Source organism: Pristiophorus japonicus, chromosome 6 (assembly GCF_044704955.1).
Source record: "Pristiophorus japonicus isolate sPriJap1 chromosome 6, sPriJap1.hap1, whole genome shotgun sequence".
NCBI lineage: Eukaryota > Metazoa > Chordata > Chondrichthyes > Pristiophoridae > Pristiophorus > Pristiophorus japonicus.
The window spans coordinates 248,071,607-248,092,059 of record NC_091982.1 but is presented as its reverse complement, the minus strand read 5'-3'; the positions used below and the strand labels follow the sequence as shown (position 1 = coordinate 248,092,059).

Here is a 20,453-nt window from a genome sequence, read left to right as displayed (position 1 = left end):
GAGGTGGAGAGGTGGAGAGGTGGAGAGGTGGAGAGGTGGAGAGGTGGAGAGGTGGAGAGGTGGAATTCCAGAGCTTAGGGCCCAGGCAGCTGAAGGTACGGTCGGCAATGGTGGAGCGATTTTAAAAAACGGGATGCTCGGAAGGCTAGAATTAGAGGAGTGCACAGTAATGTGGCTGACTCATACTGCCCTGTGAAGTGGCCTAGCAAGCCACTCACTAAGGTGGCTCACTGCCATCTTCTCAAGGGCAATTGGGGATGAGCAATAAATGCTGGCCTTGCCAGCAATGACCACGTCCTCCAAATGAATTAAAAAAAAAACCTAAATGCAAGATGCTGAGATTACTTACGAGAGCGAACAGCAGTTCTGTACCGGAGTGAATGGGCCTGAAATTGAAGCTGGAGGCTTCCGACCCGGAAAGAAATCTTCGAACGTACCTGGTGGTCTCTGAGGAATGTAAGATCCCAGTCGGAGGCCGAGATTTGCTGCGCAGCGAGCGGGGAGATGACTTTCTTGTACGTACAAAAATGCTGGAGTCATGTGGGCCTGGACTAGATGATATTCTCATTGATAAATTACAATATTCTCGTAAAAATGGAATTCCCATTACTATCAGAGAATAACCCCCTAAAGCAAGAGACACAACATAATAAATAATAAAAACACCACATATTCAAAATTAATTAAAATTAAAGTTAATTAAATGTTTTAGAAGAAAAAATATTTTTTGGAATTTATTTTAATGTGCTTTAATAGGGTTTAAAATAAACTTGCCTTAATGGACTTGCTTTTACTGTTTGAAGGACATTCGCTGGACAAAAGATGGGCAAATAGCCCAATCTCTCCTGTGCTGATATCCTTCTCCCAAGGATGCGGAGGATTTGGCAAGAGAAATTTTGACAGATCGGAAAAGCCGTTTTTTGGCGAATGTGCATTGCGCCCTGAAAACCGGCTTTTGTGAGGCCTTGCCAGGTCCGTGCGCGCTTTGTACGGACCCGGCAAGGCTGGAATTTCAGGCTAAATATTTTGAGGCAGACCATAAACTTATAACAGAACAATTGTACTCTGCTTTTTATCTTCATGTTTTCTTTTTCCTCTTGACCAAGGAGAAGCATTTGGTTGTGTTTGTTGAGAAGAAGGTGGTGGATGATGCAGCGCTCGCGAAAGATGCAGCCTTTGAGCCCATTAGGCAGCAGCTCAGCACATTCCGAGAAGGTAAGATGGGAGGCTGAACATCCCCATTCGTGGAAGACCACTTGAAGAGTAGGTCTATAAATGCTGGAAATGCCGATCAATCGTCCCATTAAAAGGGAAAAGCTAGGCTAAGCATTATGATGTGAAGAAGAGTCCACCTGAGCAGAGAAATGATAAGCTAATGCTCTGTGTAGAGACCCTTTCTGAAAACCCAATGTTACCTGAGCTGTTCACCTAACTTTCCCTTATTCAGCTGCTGACGGACCCACTGTCATTTCTCTGTTGCCTATTAGTTGTACATCAAGAAGTTGAGGGGCATTTAATTTGTACTCCCATGTGGCTTTCCTCATCTTCTGAACTTGTACTAAAAATGTAAATATAAGACTAGAAATGGCCCTGGCTGATTGACCAGACGTTCGTTCAGGTATTGGCATAATCTTTCTGAAATAATAGCTGGAGTGCGTGATTGAATATGGCTTACCTGGCTGTTTGGCTAACGCATTTTGTTTTAAATTTCAGGTTACGATGAGTTATCTGGCTGTATAGACCTAATCATTTGTCTGGGTGGTGATGGCACTCTGCTCTATGCTTCCTCACTTTTTCAGGTATTTGGCCTGTCTTTTCTCGATGTTTGGTTCTGTGTTTTGTTTTAGCAGTTTATCACCCAAGACTCCAATCCAGGCTCAGAATAGCCAGGCAGAGTATAGACATAGCACAGCATAGTGGCCTACTTTAATTGCAGATTGGAGAGGAAGTGGGACGATGAAGACAGATAATTAGGCTTTGGGAAAGAGAGACAACTTGAGACAGTCTGAGAGAAATTCTGGTCCCATTGCTGTTGGACTGTAGAAGGCGTTGACTTTCTTGGTCAGTTTGATCATAGATCGGGGGAGGGAGGGAGGGAGAGCTGAAGGGATCACCCGTGCTTGGGGGCAGTATCGCTAAAGCACATCGCTAGGAAGTGGCTGGGAACGTGTGCTGGAACGGGGAGGGGAGGGGGAACTGGACAGTGCCCGTTCTCGCGCTCTAGCTCAGGGGGAACTGGACAGTGCCCGTTCTCGCGCTCGAGCTCTGTCATCCTTAGCTGGGCTGAGCAGGAGAACTTTTGCACGGGTTAAAGATGACATCCAGTTGTAGTCATTCTGCAAGTCGTGTTGATGCATGTACTTCTGCTGCAGTACTCGTACTGACAAATGCAACTTCATGTTGCTGATCTCCCTGTACGGTGTTAACTTGCACCGGGAAATACACTATGGATACACACTCTTATTTCTATAGAGCATTAATATGCATATTTTAGTCGTTCAGTATTAGTATAAATGGTTTGACTCATTGTACAGCATTAATGTACAAACCTAGGCTCATTGTTGAGTATTACAATAAGCTAATTGTATTATATTAATATGCATGGATTTACTCATTGTACAACACTGAATAGATTCATTGACTGGTATTAATGATATTCTCACCATACTTCATTAATATACGTGCAGTCTCATTGTTCAATATTACAATAAGTTGCATGGATATACTGTCTGGTAATTAAATGTGTGAATACATTTATAAGATGCATGCATAGGCTCATTGTCCAGTGTTTATTATAAAATGCACTGATAAATCTGCAGTAGTAAGTTGCATGGGTGTACTCGTTGTCTAGTAAGGAAGTTTGCTAATAAATGGATGTGCTCATTCCACTATTAATATGCATGGATTGCCCTGAGCATGAGCATATAAAGCTTTGGAAGAGAAGAGGCTCTAACTTATCGAGTCCATTCATTTACGGTGAATAATGTGCTACATTATTAGTATGCACAAGTAGAGCTGTGCATGTTTAGACTGTTCAGTGTTTGCACTTTTATTGTGCCCTTTGGCTTACTGTCTGTTACTATACACTGGTCTTAACTGACCATTAGTACTAATATCCATTGACACTGTATTGTTTCATGCACTGAGACTGACCATATGGTGTGATTAATGGGCTCAAGTATTATACACTCTTGGTCTTTATACTCTAATAGCATTAACTGACTCGCTACACTGTTGATGTGCAGGGAACCACTATCTAGCATTAATAAACACTGAGTATGGTTATATACTGGGAGACTCATTCAGTATAAATATTCAGGCAGCAGTGAACTCCAAGAAGGTTTGTACATTAAGGATTTTACTGGTTCTGCTGAGTGCTATGGTTATAACCTCAGGTAACCACACAGTCACTGTTGTCCGATTCCTTCCTGTATCTGATAATGGTTTCAATATTTTTGTTGGCATCGGGCTTTAAGGCTGTGTGTGAAGCTGGTGATATTTAAAAAAAGGAGGCAGACAGAAAGCAGGGAACTATAGACCAGTTAGCTTAACATCAGTCGTTGGGAAAATGCTGGAGTCCATTATTAAGGAAGCAGTAGCAGGACATTTGGAAAAGCATAATTCAATCAAGCAGAGCCAACATGGTTTTATGAAAGGGAAAGTATGTTGGACAAATTTGCTGGAGTTATTTGAGAATGTAACGAGCAGAGTGGATAAGGGGGAACCAGTGGATGTGGTGTATTTTGATTTTCCAGAAGGCATTCGATAAGGTGCCACATAAAAAGTTACTGCACAAGATAAAAGTTCACTGGGTTAGGGGTATTCACATGGATAGAGAATTGGCTAACTGAAAACAGAGTTGGGATAAATGGGTCATTTTCCGAATGGCAAACAATAACTAGTGGGGTGCTGCAGGGATCGGTGCTGGGGCCTCAACTATTTACAATCTATATTAATGACTTGGATGAAGGGACCAAGTGTAATGTTTGCTGATACAAAGATGAGTGGGAAAGCAAATTGTGAGGAGATGCACACAATCTGCAAAGGGATATAGACAAGCTAAGTGAGTGGGCAAAAATTTGGCAGATGGAGTATAATGTGGGAAAATGTGAGGTTATCCACTTTGGCAGAAAAAAATAGAAAATCAAATTATAATTTAAATGGAGAAAAATTGCAAAGTGCTGCAGAACAGAGGGACCTGGGGGGGTCCTTGTTCATGAAACACAAAAAGTTAGTATGCAGGTACAGCAAGTAATCAGGAAGGCAAATGTAATGTTGGCCTTTATTGCAAGGGGGATAGAGTATAAAAGCAGAGAAGTCCTGTTACAACTGTACAGGGTATCGGTGAGGCCACACCTGGAGTACTGCGTATAATTTTGGTCTCCCGGTACTCATTGGAGTTCAGAAGAATGAGAGGTGATCTTATCGAAACATGATAATGAGGGGGCTCGACAAGATGGATGCAGAGAAGATATTTCCACTCGTAGGGAAAACTAAAACTAAGGGACATAGTCTCAGAATAAGGGGCTGCCCATTTAGAAACATAGAAAATAGGTGCAGGAGCAGGCCATTCGGCCCTTCTAGCCTGCACTGCCATTCAATGAGTTCATGGCTGAACATGCAACTTCAGTACCCCATTCCTGCTTTCTCACCATACCCCTTGATCCCCCTAGTAGTAAGGACTTCATCTAACTCCTTTTTGAATATATTTCGTGAATTGGCCTCAACAACTTTCTGTGGTAGAGAATTCCACAGGTTCACCACTCTCTGGGTAAAGAAGTTTCTCCTCATCTCGGTCCTAAATGGCTTACCCCTTATCATTAGACTGTGTCCCCTGGTTCTGGACTTCCCCAACATTGGGAACATTCTTCCTGCATCTAACCTGTCTAACCCCGTCAGAATTTTAAACGTTTCTATGAGGTCCCCTCTCATTCTTCTGAACTCCAGTGAATACAAGCCCAGTTGATCCAATCTTTCTTGATAGGTCAGTCCTGCAATCCCGGGAATCAGTCTGGTGAACCTTCGCTGCACTCCCTCAATAGCAATAATGTCCTTCCTCAGGTTAGGAGACCAAAACTGTACACAATACTCCAGGTCTGGCCTCACCAAGGCCCTGTACAACTGTAGCAACACCTCCCTGCCCCTGTACTCAAATCCCCTCGCTATGAAGGCCAACATGCCATTTGCTTTCTTAACCGCCTGCTGTACCTGCATGCCAACCTTCAATGACTGATGTACCATGACACCCAGGTCTCGTTGCACCTCCCCTTTTCCTAATCTGTCACCATTCAGATAATAGTCTGTGTCTCGGTTTTTACCACCAAAGTGGATAACCTCACATTTATCCACATTATACTTCGCCTGCCATGCATTTGCCCACTCACCTAACCTATCCAAGTCGCTCTGCAGCCTCATAGCATCCTCCTCGCAGCTCACACTGCCGCCCAACTTAGTATCATCCGCAAATTTGGAGATACTACATTTAATCCCCTTGTCTAAATCATTAATGTACAGTGTAAACAGCTGGGGCCCCAGCACAGAACCTTGTGGTACCCCACTAGTCACCGCCTGCCATTCTGAAAAGTCCCCATTTACTTCTACTCTTTGCTTCCTGTCTGACAACCAGTTCTCAATCCATGTCAGCACACTACCCCCAATCCCATTTGCTTTAACTTTGCACATTAATCTCTTGTGTGGGACCTTGTCGAAAGCCTTCTGAAAGTCCAAATATACCACATCAACTGGTTCTCCCTTGTCCACTCTACTGGAAACATCCTCAAAAAATTCCAGAAGATTTGTCAAGCATGATTTCCCTTTCACAAATCCATGCTGTCTTGGACCTATCATGTCCCCTCTTTCCAAATGCACTGCTATGACATCCTTAATAATTGATTCCATCATTTTACCCACTACTGATGTCAGGCTGACCGGTCTATAATTCCCTGTTTTCTCTCTCCCTCCTTTTTTAAAAAGTGGGGTTACATTGGCTACCCTCCACTCGATAGGAACTGATCCAGAGTCTATGGAATGTTGGAAAATGACTCGATGCATCCGCTATTTCCAAGGCCACCTCCTTAAGTACTCTGGGATGCAGTACATCAGGCCCTGGGGATTTATCGGCCTTCAATCCTATCAATTTCCCCAACACAATTTCCCGACTAATAAGGATTTCCCTCAGTTCCTCCTCCTTACTAGACCCTCTGACCCCTTTTGTATCCGGAAGGTTGTTAGTGTCCTCCTTAGTGAATACTTAACCAAAGTACTTGTTCAATTGGTCCGCCATTTCTTTGTTCCCCGTTATGACTTCCCCTGATTCTGACTGCAGGGGACCTACGTTTGTCTTTACTAACCTTTTTCTCTTTGCATATCTATAGAAACTTTTGCAATCCGTCTTAATGTTCCCTGCAAGCTTCTTCTCGTACTCCATTTTCCCTGTCCTAATCAAACCCTTTGTCCTACTCTGCTGAGATGAGGAGGAATTTCTTCTCAGAGGGTTGTAAATCTGTGGAATTCTCTGCCCCAGAGAGCTGTGCAGGCTGGGTCATTGAATATATTTAAGGCGGAGATAGACAGATTTTTGAGCGCTAGAGGAATAAAGGATTATCGGAAGCGAGCGGGGAAGTGGAGATGAGTCCATGATCAGATCAGCCATGATTCTTATTAAATGGAGGAGCAGGCTCGAGGGGCCAAATTGCTCCTAGTTCTTATGTTCTTGTGTACAGGAAACAGAGTAGGGGTTTAGGGTAGTTACTCAGATTGGCAAATGGTGGGAAGTGGTGTTCCACAAAGATCGGTGCGGGGACCACCATTATTCACCATTTGGACTCGAGAATTTGGAGTACAATTTCAAAATTTGTGCATGCCATCTAATTGGTCATGGTTAATAACTGAGGAAGACTGACAAAATACAGGAAGACATTAATAAACGTGCAGAATGGGTGTATAATTGGCAAATGAATTTCAATATAGATAAGAGTAAGAGTAGGCAGAATCAGGAGGCCAGATTCTCATTGTAAGTGCGTGAGGGGGCTCCCGGGTCACAGACGCCAGCAGAGATGGAGTTGCTCTTTATTTGCACAGTATGGGTATGGAATTGGTGGGTTGGTTTTATGTGGCTAACGGTGCTGTGATTTATGCAGACCAGCGTCCCTCCTGTCATGGCGTTCCATCTCGGCTCACTCGGATTTCTCACGCCATTCAAATTCGAATCCTACCGAACAGAAGTGACGAATGTAATCGAAGGTAAGAACGGAATGTTCCGGGACACTTTTTTTTTTTCCTGTTCCGTCTGTGTGGAATGCTGTTGACCTTTGTTAAACAGTAGCTCCAATGTCCAGTATGATCTTTATTTGGTGGTAAAATGAATTTCTCTGCTGCCAGAAAGATTTCATTAAGCGCAGTGTGTACGTGAACTCTCGTACTATGTCCACCTCTACTGAAGAACACCCAGCAGTACGATTATAGGTTCTGCCCCTGCAGACTTGGGCGGTACCTGGAGAGAGAATTATGAGCTACCTGGCACTTGGCTGAAATACTGGTTTGGGCTGGTGGCAGTGATGGGAACGATTTGAGATGGTGTATTAAGATGATCACAGAAGTGCAATGACTCACGTGATTTTCTTTCTCTACCCCCCCCACCACCCCCCTTTCTATATGCCTTGTGATAACCCTGACTTCACTGCTTGCTGCAGGCAGACTTGAGACATTTCAGTTAAAGTCATGCTACTTTTTGCCAACTTTTGTAACCAGCAAATTATGGTATAATTGGCAGCTTGTGTTGTGGGGTGGTGCAAATAGATAGCAGTAACTCAGTGGGTAATTGAATTGCCGGAATTGTGATTTTTGAATTGCTTGCTGTTGGGCAGTGAGGGCGATGTTGCATTGATTTAGAATCATGGAATGTTACAGCACAGAATCGGGCCATTTGGCCCCTCTAGTCTCCTAGTCTCCTAGAATCATAGAATGGTTGCGGCACAGAGGCCATTCGGCCCATTGAACTCATGCCAACTCTCTGGAAGAGCACTTCTGCTAGTCCCACTCCCCCCACCCTTTCGCTTTAGCCCTGCAAATTTTTTCCTTCAGGTACTTATCCAATTCCCTTTTGAAAGCCACAATTGAATCTGCCTCCACCACCCTTTCAAGCAGTTGTTCCAGATCCTAACCACTCACTGCGTAAAAAAAGTTTTTCCACTCATTATCTTTAGTTCTTTTGCCAAAATCACCTTAAATCTGTGTCCTCTGGTTCTCGACCCTTCCACCAATGGGAACAATTTATTGCTCTCTCCTGTCTAACCCCTCATGATTTTGAATACCTCTATCAAATCTCCTCTCAATCTTCTCTGCTCTAAGGAGAGCAACCCCAGTAACAGAATTCCATCATCCCTGGAACCTTTCTTGTAAATCTTTTCTGCCCCCCCCCCACTCTACAGCCTTCACATCCTTCCTAAAGTGTGGTGCCCAGAACTGGACACAATACTCCAGTTCTGGCCGAACCAGTGTTTTTTTTTTAAAGGTTCATCATAATTTCCTTGCTTTTGTACTCTGCCTCTATTTATGAAGCCCAGGATCCCGTATGCTTTTTTAATCGCTTTCTCAGTGCCAGTATTTTTCCTGTCGAGCATTTAGTGCAGGGGTGTCGAACTCAATTGGATAGCAGGCCGGTTTGGATTGAAATGCACCTCCCGTGGGCCACACAGTTTGGCCTATGAAACTGAAAAGCGTAATACGGTATTAATTTACCGAACATCGGCTGTATAAGAACAGTATCTAAATTCACGACAACAGCCCACTTAATATCAAAACGCAATGAATAAAATGATACGGAAAGCCAGTCACTTAGTGCTGCAGCTGCTTGCTTTCTGATGCCTGACACCCATTTGTTTGGACCACTGCATCAAAGTTCGGAACAAGTGACTGGGCTGTTGCTACCTTTAGTAGAGAGTTCAGGTGTGTGTCGGTAAGTTGCAAACGCAGTTTTAATTTGTTTACGTTCATGACTGAGAACGTACGTTGTGCCAAACATGGACACAATTCTCGCAGCAAAGGACTTCAGCTCAGGGTAATTTGGGCTCCAGGACTCGCCGACTCACGCCCTTGTGTGGCGGGCCGGAGGAAGGGGCTTGGGGGACCGGGTCCAGCCTGTGGGCCGTATATTTGACACCCCTGATTTAGTTTAAAGCTACTTCTTCTGCATCAGTGCTGATATCCATTAATATTTCTCAACATCAAGGAACTATTTTCGTTTCCTTTTGCTATAATTGATGGACTTTAAATATGATTGAAGGAAATCCACTAACTGCTTCACAGACGGGTGGCATTGTGAACATAAGAAATAGGAGGAGTATCCTGCTCCGCCATTCAGTAAGATCATGGCTGAAATTTTACATCAATTCCACTTTTGCGCCCGATCCTCATATCCCTTGATTCCCCTATTACCCAAAGATCTATCGATCCCTGCATTGAATATACTCAATGACTCAGCATCCACAGCCCTTTGGGGTAGAGAATTCCAAAGATTCTCAACTGAGTGAAGAAATTCCTTCTTATCTCAGTCCTAAATGGCCGACCCCTTATCCTGAGACTGTGCCCCCTAGTTCTAGACTCCAGCCAGAGGAAACATCCTCCCAGCATCTACCCTGTCATTGTGGTGGGGGAGTAGTATGGGGAGGCTGAATGTAATGTACGGTGCATATACAGCGCAATTGCCGCAGATTCTTTGCAAGTAAAATGTGCTCTTCTATTGGGGAGCGCAGGCCGCGGCAATGCTCAGGTCTACCTCCATAGGAACTGAAGTAGGCCATTTAATGTTCTTGCCATTCAACTAGTTCATGGCTGATCTGTACCTCAACTCCATCTATCCCTTGATATCCTAAAAAATCTGAGGCTTTCAGTTGTGAAAATTTCAGTTGACCCACAGCCTTGTAGTGCAGAGAATTCCAGATTTCCACTGCCCTCTGTGTGGAAAATTGCTTTCTGGTTTCACCCCTGAATGGCCTAGTTTTAATTGCAAGATTATGTCCCCTTGTTCTTGATTCCCCACCAGAGGAAATAGCTTCTTATGTCTACCCTATTGAATCATTTTATAATTTTTTAAACACCTCAATTAGATTGTCCCTCAACCATTGAAACTCGAGAGAATGCGAGCCAAGTTGTACAACCTGTCCTCGTAATTTAAACCTTTAAGCCTTGGTAGAATTCTGGTGAATCTGCGCTGCACCACCTCCAAGGCCAGTAAATCCTTCCTGAGACACGGTGCCCAGAACTGAACGCAGTACTGACCAAGACTCTACAACTGAGATATCACTTCCTTCCCTTTGTATTCCACCCCCCCCCCCCCCCCCCGCCTCCCCATTGACTATAAAAGTCACAATGTTCAGGAATCGGACTGTGTGGTGGGCTCGCAAAACAAGGGAGCCGATTTCAGTGATGGGTGTTCCCTCGCGTTTTGTGCTGTAGCAGTTGGATCGCTGCATTGCAAGTGGCATCCAACAGAAAACGAAAAGGGGACCAAGGTTACTCTCCCACAGAGACTGAGAAGGGAACCGGGTAATTTAAAAGGCTCACTGATTCTCTTCACAAACAAGCACCCTTAAAAGGGAAGTTTCTATGAACTGAATTATTACATGATCGTACATGCCGAGAAGGAATTTACCTGCGATGGACTGCTCCATGGGTAAATCCGCAGCTTAGAGTGGTGCTGAACTATACAGGCAAGGAAGGTGCCAGCTTTGACCCCTGATCTGTGCTGCATCTGCTGATCTCCAGGGAATGGTGAGGAAGCTACAGTTGGCCTCACTGCCTGGAGCAGTGAATGTGTGCTGATGGCTTTTCATTGATTTCTGGATAGTGTGTCCATGAGGACTTTGCCTGCAAGCCTTTGATGGTCACCTGTTCAATAGCCCAAACCACTTTTATTGGAGCAAAAAAGAAATGGCCTGACTATACCTGGCACCGAGTCTCTGGACTTCCATGTCCTAAATCCTGACCTGGACTCCATATATCTTTCTTTACACTCCCCACACCTCAAGAATGCCAATTGCAGAATTTATTTCTGCATCAGTAGTACGTCTCCGGAGATCACGCTGAACCTGAACGTCACCAAGGTCCCGAATATTGTGTTCAGATTTGGTCACTGACACGGGAAAATGTGCAAGTACAGAGAAGAACCACAAGGCTGATAATGTCAGGCTTCAAAAACAGGACTTGGCCTCTTTAGTCTTAACTGGAGGCAGCTGAGAGGGGACCTTTAGAGGCTTATAAAATGGGTGAAGGTATCCAAGAGGCAAGCTTTACATAGGATTACGTAGGATATACGACACACAAACAGGCCATTCGGCCCAACCAGTCCATGCCAGTGTTTCTGCTCCACTCGAGGCTCCTCCCATCTTTCCTCATTTAACTATCAGCGTAACCCTCTATTCCCTTCTCCCTCATGCTTGTCCAGCTTCCCCTTAAATGCACCTGTATGATTCACTTCAACCATAACCTGTGGTTGTGAGTTCCACATTCTCACCATTCTTTGGGTAAAGAAGTTTCTTTTGAATTCCCCATTGGATTTCTTGGTGACTTATCTTATATTGATGGCCTCGAGTTATGCTCTTCCCCACAAGCAGAAACATTCTCTGTATCTACTCTATCAAAACCTTTCATAATTTTAAAGACCTCTATTAGGTTACCCCTCAGCCTTTTTTCATCCTTTCCTGATTTGGATACCCTTGCATTTCTGATGGTTTCCTTGTAAATCTTCTCTGCACCCTTTCCAGGGTCTTGATATCCTTTTTTATAATATAGAACTGTACATACTGTGGTCTAAACAAAGTTCGATACAGGTTAAGCATAACTTCCCTACTTTTCAATTCTCTCCATCTAGAAATAAACCCTAGTGATTGGTTTGCTTCTTTTATGGCCTTGTTAACCTGTGCCGCAGCTTTGTGATTTGTATTTGTACTCCGAGTTCCCTTTGTTCCTCTACTCCACCTAGACTTGCGCCCTCCAAGTAATAAGTGACCTCTCTCCTTCCTACCAAAATGTAATACCTCACATTTATCTGTGTTGAACTTAATTTGCCAATTATATGCCCATTCTGCAAGTTTATTAATGTCCTCCTGTAATTTGTTGCAGTCCTCAGTATCGACTGTCACCCACAATTTTGTCATCTGCAAATTTAGAAATTGTGTTTTTGATTGCAAAGTCTAAATCCTTAATATAAATTGTGAACAACTGGTCCCAGCACTGATCCTTGTGGAACACCACTACCCATCACCTGCCACTGTGAGTAACTACATTTTACTCCAACACTCTGCTTTCTGTCTTGAAGCCGGCTAGCTATCCATTCTGCTACTTGTCCCCTGACTCCGCATTCTCTGACCTTGTTCATCAGTCTATCATGGGGTACCTTCTTATCGAAGGCCGTTTGAAAATCTAGATAAATTACATCTTCTGCATTACCATTATCTATTGTTATCTTTTCAAAAAATTCTATGCGGTTGGTCAAGCAAGACTTTCCCTTTTGAAATCCACGCTGGGTATTCATTTTTATATTTTTGGTTTCTCGATGTTCTATTTACTCCTTTAGTAGGGATTTCATTATTTTTCCTACCACTGATGTTAAGCTGACTCGTTCCAGGACATGTTCTGTCACCCTTCTTAAAAATAGGTATTACGTTAGCTATCTGCTCGTCCTCTGGCACTAACTTTTTTTAACGAATTATTAAATATGTGTAATAATTTTGCTATCTCTTCCCTAATTCTTTTAAAATGCATGGTTGCAGCCCATCCAAGGGGTTTTATCCTGTGTTTGATTAGTTTCTTTAATATGGCTCCTTTTTATTTAAATGTACTTCTCTCATTACTAATCTCATCAACCAATGTTTCCCTGGTAAATACTGAAGCAGAATAATTTTTTTAGTATTTGTCATATCTCTCTCATTACCTGTGGTATCCTGTCTATCCCTAAATGGTCCTATTCCCATCTCAACCTTTTTTAAAAAAAAATTGATCTGCCTGTAAAATATATATTTTTTATGTTCCTTAATAATTTCATTTCATAGTTCCTCTTTACCTTCCTAATTGTTTTTTTTTACTTCTGCTAATTGTTTAGTATCCTTCCTTATCCTTAATTCCCCTGCTGTCTGCCATGGAAGTCAGACAGAGGGCACTTTTGGACAGTAACTAGGGCTCAGAATGTTCTTCATGCAACGAGTGATTAATGCTTGGGATGGACTTCTGGGCCGTGTACTAGAGGCACAAGGGAGGTGGTGCGAAATGGTCATGTTTATTTTGGATAGATAAGCTAAGATGAACTGCTTCCCATTTTAACTGGTAGAGGAGCAATCAGTACCAGAAATCTCAATGCATGCAGCTTATTTTGGGACCTTGTCTTTGATCAGGAGATGCCAGGATAATTCTGAGGAGTCGCCTGAAAGTGAAGGTGGTTAAAGACTTAAAAGCAGATGAAGTGGAGAGGCAGTACCAAGTGGAGGATAACGGACTGGTCCCACAGAGTCACATTGACAATGAGGCACGAAAAACCTTCATGCAAGTACATGTACGTGTTGACCAGACCAAGCACCTGTCTGCAAACTCCCGCCCTTAACACATGTGGTTTGTTTATTTTTTTTGCAACAAGTTATAATGGGAATAGAAATTTAAAAAAAAATGTTCTAAGCTATGACACTGTATGTTGGCACATGTTTGGGTTGTTAGTCGCACCGGATTAGGGAGCTTGATGAAAGCTGCTGCCAAGTCTCCCTGGAGGGGACCGGGGGAGGGAAGCTCTGATAGAAGTGTCCCCACTGGGGTTTTGGATCACTTGGTGGCAACAGCTGATTGAGGACCACATCGCAGTGTTCGGAAGGAGAGATCTCCCTGCCCTCTCAGTAGCTGAGGAGAGGTACCAAGGCCAGAGCTAGAAGCAGGAGGGACAAAAATTCAGGGAATCGACAGGGCTGACATGGAACGACTCTTCCAATGAGAATCCTGAATGATCTTAAAATTAGAACTAAACAGAGTTTACAGCACAAAGACAGGCCATTCGGCCCAACAGGTCTGTGCTGGGATTTATGATCCACACGAGTCTCCTCTTGACTTCATCTCTCCCTATCAACATATCCTTCTATTCCTTTCTCCCTCATGTGTTTATTGAGCTTCCCTTTAAATGCATCTATACTATTCACCTTAACTACTCCCTGTGGTAGCAAGTTCTACATTCTCACCACTCTCTGGGTAAAGAAGTTTCTCCTGAATTCTTTATTGGATATATTAGTGACTATCTTTTATATTTATGGCCCTAATTTTGGACTCTCCCACTTTGAGTAAAAGCAAATCGAGAAAAAATGCTGCTGCTTAACATGTAGACTGCACTGCCCCAGAAGGCCATAGATGCAGTGTGTGTGAGAAAGGGAGATCGGTACTTACGTCTGAGGTAAATGTATTATTAAGATGGGGCTCTTGTGGCTCACACCATAGTCGAACAGCCTTTGTGTTCCTAACCAGGGGTAGGGCTTTCAGCACCTCTCTTCAGTCAACAGTGTAAGTTTTGGCAGGTAAGACCACTTTTGCTGTTTTTGTGCTTCTGTCCCGCTCTCCCCCTCTGCAATGAACTGCATCCTGCTAAGAGAAAGAAGCAAAAGCACTTAGATTTATACAACGCCTTTCACAAACTTGGGATGTCCCACATGTGTTTCACAGCCAATGAAAAACTTTTGAAGTGTTGTAATCTAGGAAATACGCCACCAATTTGTGCACAGCATGCTCCCACAAACAGCAATGTGATAATGACCAGATAATCTCTCTTGCTGATGTTGGCCGAGGGATAAATATTCGCGAGGACACCAGAGAAACTCTCCTGCTCTTCTTTGAATAGTGCCATGGGATCTTTTACATGCACTTGAGAAGGCAGTCTCTGGTCTTGGTTTAACATCTTGTCAAATCCGATGGCTGCAGCACTCCTTCAGTACTACACTGGGAGTATCAGCCTAGATTTTTGTGTCTGGTCTCGCGTAGGACGTCAACCCACAACTTTCTGATTTGGGTGACAGTGTTACCAATTGAGCCACGGCTGATACCTACTGTCAGTCACGGCTTTGTCCAGTGACTTAGTAGCAACAGATTGTGTTTCTAAAACACTCATTCTGTTCAGGAAGACATGAGTGCTTTACAATGAGCAGTTAAAGGCCAAGATAGACACAGAGAACAAGAAAAGGGTTTTGTGGAAACTTTTGAAAGCTAGTGGCCTGGTGAAGGGCACTGGGTAGATGATGATGTTTCATATGACGGGAAAAACTTATAAAGGGAAGCCTAGTTTGGCTCTCCATTCGCTGGCCTCCTGAGGCGGCGAGCGGGGAAATGAGGTGCCTCCCGCAACAGATCTCGGTGGACAGGTTGATGTGACGTGTTCCATGGTCTGGAACTCATGGCCACAAGTACACTTCGGGTCGTCCCTCATCGTCCGCTTGTGGAGCAAGGTCGTCAAAGCCAGGGACCTCTGCTGTTGGGTTAGTGATGAGGTGTTGGTTCTTTATCTTGTCTGCATCCTATGATTCCCGCTGGGTAGATATGTTCAACCCCCGTGACTTACACTGCAGAGGAAAGCAAGATCGTGGGAATGCCATCACCTCCAGGTGTCTCCTCTTTCCCCCCGCTCCCCCGAATCGTATACTATTCTGACTTGGACATATATGCCCGTTCTGTCACTGTTGAGGGCCTAATATTCTGGCATACCCTACCAAACACCCATCGTGGGAGCACCATTCCCTCATGGGCTGCAGTGGTTCAAGAAGGCCACCACCACCACCTCGGTAATACTGGGATGGGCAATAAATGCAGCTTTGCCTGTGTCGCACAAATCCCGAAAATGACTAATAGAAAATAAGAAGGTGTCGGCGTGGGGCTGAACGAGCTGGTGCCAGTAATGGAGAGGAGAGAGAAGGGTGAGGAGAATTCTGGAGCTAGAGGAGTGGAGGGAGTGCGCAGGGATGTAAGACAGGAGATAATCACCAAGGTAGGCCTGGGACCTGGCTATGGAGTGCTTTGAAAGCAACTTTATCCCATTGGGGTCTGGCTCTTTTTTTTTTTTTAAAAGGGAGGCTGGCCAGACCAGCATTTATTGCCCATCCCTAGTTGCCCTGAGACGGTGGTGCTGAGCCTTGATACAAGCGAGTGACTTGCTGTTGGCTCGCGTTTGGTGTAGGACTGGAGTCACATCGGCCAAGTAAGGACGGCAGATTTCTTTCCCTATCGGACATGAGTGAGCCAGTTGGGTTTTTAATGACATTCCGACAACTTCATGCTCAACAGCTTTTTTATTTCTGAAACTGAATTAAAATTCTCAAACTGCCATTTGAGCTCGCACCTAGGTTTCGGTCTCTGGACTACTGTTCCAGTAACATAACCACTCCACCACCATACCCAGTGTGATTAAGATGGAAAACTGGAACTCCTCTTGGTATAGTTTCGACGTGCAGCAGTCTGCAGCTGAAGCTGTATGGTGCTAACAGAGGTTGAGAAGTTGTGTGCTCACCCCATTCCCCTCCTTTTAAGATATTCATTGATCTGTCCTAATGATTCCTCCTTTGCTACGTAGGAACAGGAGAAGGCCATTTAGCCTCTTGAGCCTGTTTTCCCCCATTCAGTGAGATCGTGGCTGATCTGTATCTTAACTTCATTTACCTGCCTTGACTCCATATCCCTCAATACCCTTCTCTTGCAAAATTCTTATCAATATCTGATTTAAAATTATTAATTGAGCTAGCATCTACTGCTTTTTGTAGGAGAGTTCCACACTTCTACCACCCTTTGTGTGAAGAAGTGTTTCCTAACTTCTCTCCTGAATGGCCTGACTCTGAATTTTAAGGCTAAGTCCCCTTGTCCTAGACTCTCCAGCAGAAAAAGTTTCTCTCTCTACCCTATTAATTCCTTTCAAAATCCTCAACGTAACAAGAATTAGCAGCAGGAGTAGGCCATACAGCCTCTCTAGCCTGCTCCACCATTCAGTAAGATCATGGCTGATCATCCACCTCAACACATCTTCCCTCCTTATCCCCCATCCCTTGATTCCCCTAGAGTCCAAAAATCTATCCATCTCGGACTTGAATATACTCGACAAGTCAGCATCCGCAGCCCTTTTGGGGTAGAGAATTCCAAAGATTCACAACCCTCTGAAGAAATTCCTCCTCATCTCAGTCTTAAATGGCCGACCCTTATCCCTAGTTCTAGACTCTCCAGCCAGGGGAAACAACATAGAAAACATAGAAACATAGAAAATAGGTGCAGGAGTAGGCCATTCAGCCCTTCTAGCCTGCACCGCCATTCAATGAGTTCATGGCTGAACATGCAACTTCAGTACCCCATTCCTGCTTTCTCGCCATACCCCTTGATCCCCCTAGTAGTAGGGTCAATCCCCCATCGAATCTTACGAGATCACCTCTCATTCTTCTAAACTCCTCTAAACTCTTAAAAATCTCAATTAAATCAGCCCTTAACCTTCTATGTTGCAGGGAATAATAGGCTAGTTTATGTAATCTCTCCTTGTAATTTAACACTTGGATCCCTGGTAACATTCTGATGAATCTGTGCTGCACTCCTTCCAAGGCGAATAAAGCCTTTCGGGGTCAATTCTTTTCTGATTACACTCCTGTGAAGTACCTTGGGATGTTTTACTACATTAAAGGTGCTATATAAATGCAAGTTGTTGAATGTTGAGGCAAAGCTCATAGACACCTAAAAGTGAGAGAAAATTAATTAAAAAAAAAATTGGGCAGGAATAAAATAACTTTTTAAATTTTCGTCACCCCTCCTCCTGATGCTGCAGGGTCGAAAGCTTATCTCTGACTAGAGATCTGCTCAGATTGCATAAACAGTGACCTGACTGCTGTTTGGCACAATTGAACGCATGCACTTTCTCCCAGACCTGCCACTGAGGCAGTGCGAGCTGTGGCCAGTAGATGGAGCTGGAGCTTGTGAATATTACTACTTCACTAATGAGATGTGTTGCTAACAGCCTTGTTTGCTGAATGGGGCAAATGGGATTGTACCTGACGTTCAGTATGTTGGTGTACTGGACCCTTCCCGTTTGTAGAGCGATATCTATCTGCATTAGAGCAGTACCAGCCAACATCAGCGAGTTATACCAGCTCCGCGCCTAGGTACTCGGGGCACTGCTGACATCTTAACTTTCAAGTGCAGGAGGCAGTCGCTAGTCGCAGTCAAACTGCAGCCGGTGGAAAGCTGAAGTTACCACCTGCTGCTGGTGTTGCACTTCATTTGATAAAGTACAGGTGTTAGCTGTGGCTCAGTGGGTAGCACTCTCGCCGCAGAGTCAGAAGGTTGTGGGTTCAAGACCCACTTCAGGGATTTGAGCACATTAATCTAGGCTGACACTCCAGTGCAGTGCTGAGGGAGAGCTGCACTGTTGAAGGTGTCATCTTTTGGAGGCCCCATCTGCTCTCTCGGGTGGACATAAAAGATCCCATGGCACCATTTAGAAGAGGAGCAGGGGAGTCATCCCCGGTGTCCTGGCTAATATTTATCCCTCAATCCATATAACAAAAGCAGATTATCTGCTCATTATCACATTGCTGTTTGTAGGAGCTTGCTGTGTGCAACTTGGCTACATTACAACAGTGACGACATTCCAAAAGTACTTCATTGGCTGTAAAGTGCTTTGAGAAGTTCAGTGGTCATAAAAGGTGCTACAGAAATACAAGTCTTTTTCTTTTTACTTGGTAAATGATTAAGTTTTGGGCTGCAGATCTTCATTGTCCCACATTATGCATCTATATGTTCCAGTAGGAGCCATTGGATAGAGCCCGAGTGAATACCTTGACTACTATCCCTGGAGTAGTGTGACGAGTTCTGGTCTCCTTACCTAAGGATACATGCCTTTAGAGGGAGAGCAATGACGATTCATGAGACTGGTTCATTGGGATGAGGGGATTGTCCTATGAGGAGAGATTGAGTAGACTAGGCCTATATTCCCTAGAGTTTAGAAAAATGCAAAGTGATCTAATTGAAATTTATAAAATTTTTAAGCGACTTGACGTGGTTAATGACAAAATGTTTCCCCTGGCTGGGGAATCGAGAACACGGGGTCGCAGTCTCAGAATAAGGGGTCGGCCATTTATGACTGAGGTGAGGAGGAATGTCTTCACTCAGAGGGTTGTGAATCTTTGGTATTCTCTACCCCAGAGGACTGTGGATGCTCAGTCGTTGAATATATTCAAGACTGAGAGCGAAAGATTTTGGGGAATGAAGAGATATGGGAATTGTGCGGGAAGGTGGAGTTGAGTCATGATCTTGTTGAATGGCGAAGCAGGCTCGAGGGCCTGAATGGCCTACTCCTGCTCCTAGTTTTTATGTGCTTATGTTCCTAAGCCTGCAGCATTGAGCGGATTGAAGCAGCTGTCTTGTTGCCCTGGATGGGATCAGTTAACACAGCAGAGTGATGATGGGAGTGCTCAGAACTACCTCCAACTGTGACCTAACCATACAAGCCTTGTGAAAATTCAACATCACTTCCTTGTGCTCTGATTTGAATATCTTGCGGCCTTTTCTTTTGCATTCACACCTTTTTAGATGTACAAATCTGAATCCCTAGATTGCACTGTTTCTGTGCTAAGGATCTTGCCATTTAGGATAGATTTTCTTTAACTGTTCTTTTTCTGAAAGTGTATGACAATAAATTTCTTGCATGGGCTGCATCTGCCACCTGCTTGCCCACCTCTGCCTTCCTGTAATCTGCATTCTGCTAGTTTACCAAGCTCCCTAATTTGGGATTGTCAGCAAACGTCTCTTATTCCCCTTGTGCCTATTTCCAAATCATTTACATAAACAGTCGCAGCGCAGATCCTTGGACTAAAGTCCATGTCTCACCAATCCATTTATCCCCCGCAAAGTGCAAGTTAGTTGGAACAACTTCACTGCTGCTGTTTTTCCTCTGTCTTGATTCTGTGCTCATAGATTTGGGATGTTTCTTTTGTAGCTTTCCTAAGTAACTGAAGAGAAATCAGACAAAATTGAAATCTTCCTTTGGCCTTCTGAAGCAAAATGTGTGTGGCAGCGGTGCAGGAAAACAGTGGGACATGACACTGGGAATGTGGTGTGAAATACTTACATACAAAAAAGTTGGGGTGTATTGTATTATTTGTTTAATGGCATCTTTTTCCTTCTAGTCTAAGTGCATCCTGTGGTGTTGCCAGACATTAATTCCTCTGAACGGATGTTGTTACAGGTGCTGAATGAGGTGGTGGTGGATCGAGGCCCTTCCTCGTACCTCTCCAACGTGGACTTGTACTTGGATGGGAGGCTCATTACGTCTGTGCAGGGCGATGGTACGATGAATAATACAGCATTCTTTGCACCTTATTTACATGCCAGTTGTAAATGTTTGGAAGCAGTTTGTGAGCCAGCATTTTGGGGAGTGGAATATTCTTTCTGCATCCATTGCCCCCGCCCCC

At 44.1% G+C, this 20,453-nt stretch overlaps 1 protein-coding gene and 1 long non-coding RNA gene across 2 annotated transcripts in view; one reads left to right on the top strand and one right to left on the bottom strand.

Moving 5' to 3' along the window:
* nadkb (NAD kinase b) overlaps positions 1-20,453 on the top strand; it is a 68,059-nt gene that overhangs the window by 34,651 nt on the left and 12,955 nt on the right. The window contains exons 5-9 of the mRNA XM_070883807.1: positions 1,107-1,215; positions 1,714-1,799; positions 7,140-7,242; positions 13,389-13,546; positions 20,228-20,327. Coding sequence (XP_070739908.1) covers positions 1,107-1,215; positions 1,714-1,799; positions 7,140-7,242; positions 13,389-13,546; positions 20,228-20,327 — 556 coding nt within the window. The remainder of the gene's footprint in view (positions 1-1,106; positions 1,216-1,713; positions 1,800-7,139; positions 7,243-13,388; positions 13,547-20,227; positions 20,328-20,453) is intronic.
* Positions 1-20,453, bottom strand: part of LOC139266031 (uncharacterized) — a 50,658-nt gene that overhangs the window by 25,123 nt on the left and 5,082 nt on the right. The window contains exon 2 of the long non-coding RNA XR_011593674.1: positions 14,416-14,610. This is a non-coding gene — a long non-coding RNA (uncharacterized lncRNA). The remainder of the gene's footprint in view (positions 1-14,415; positions 14,611-20,453) is intronic.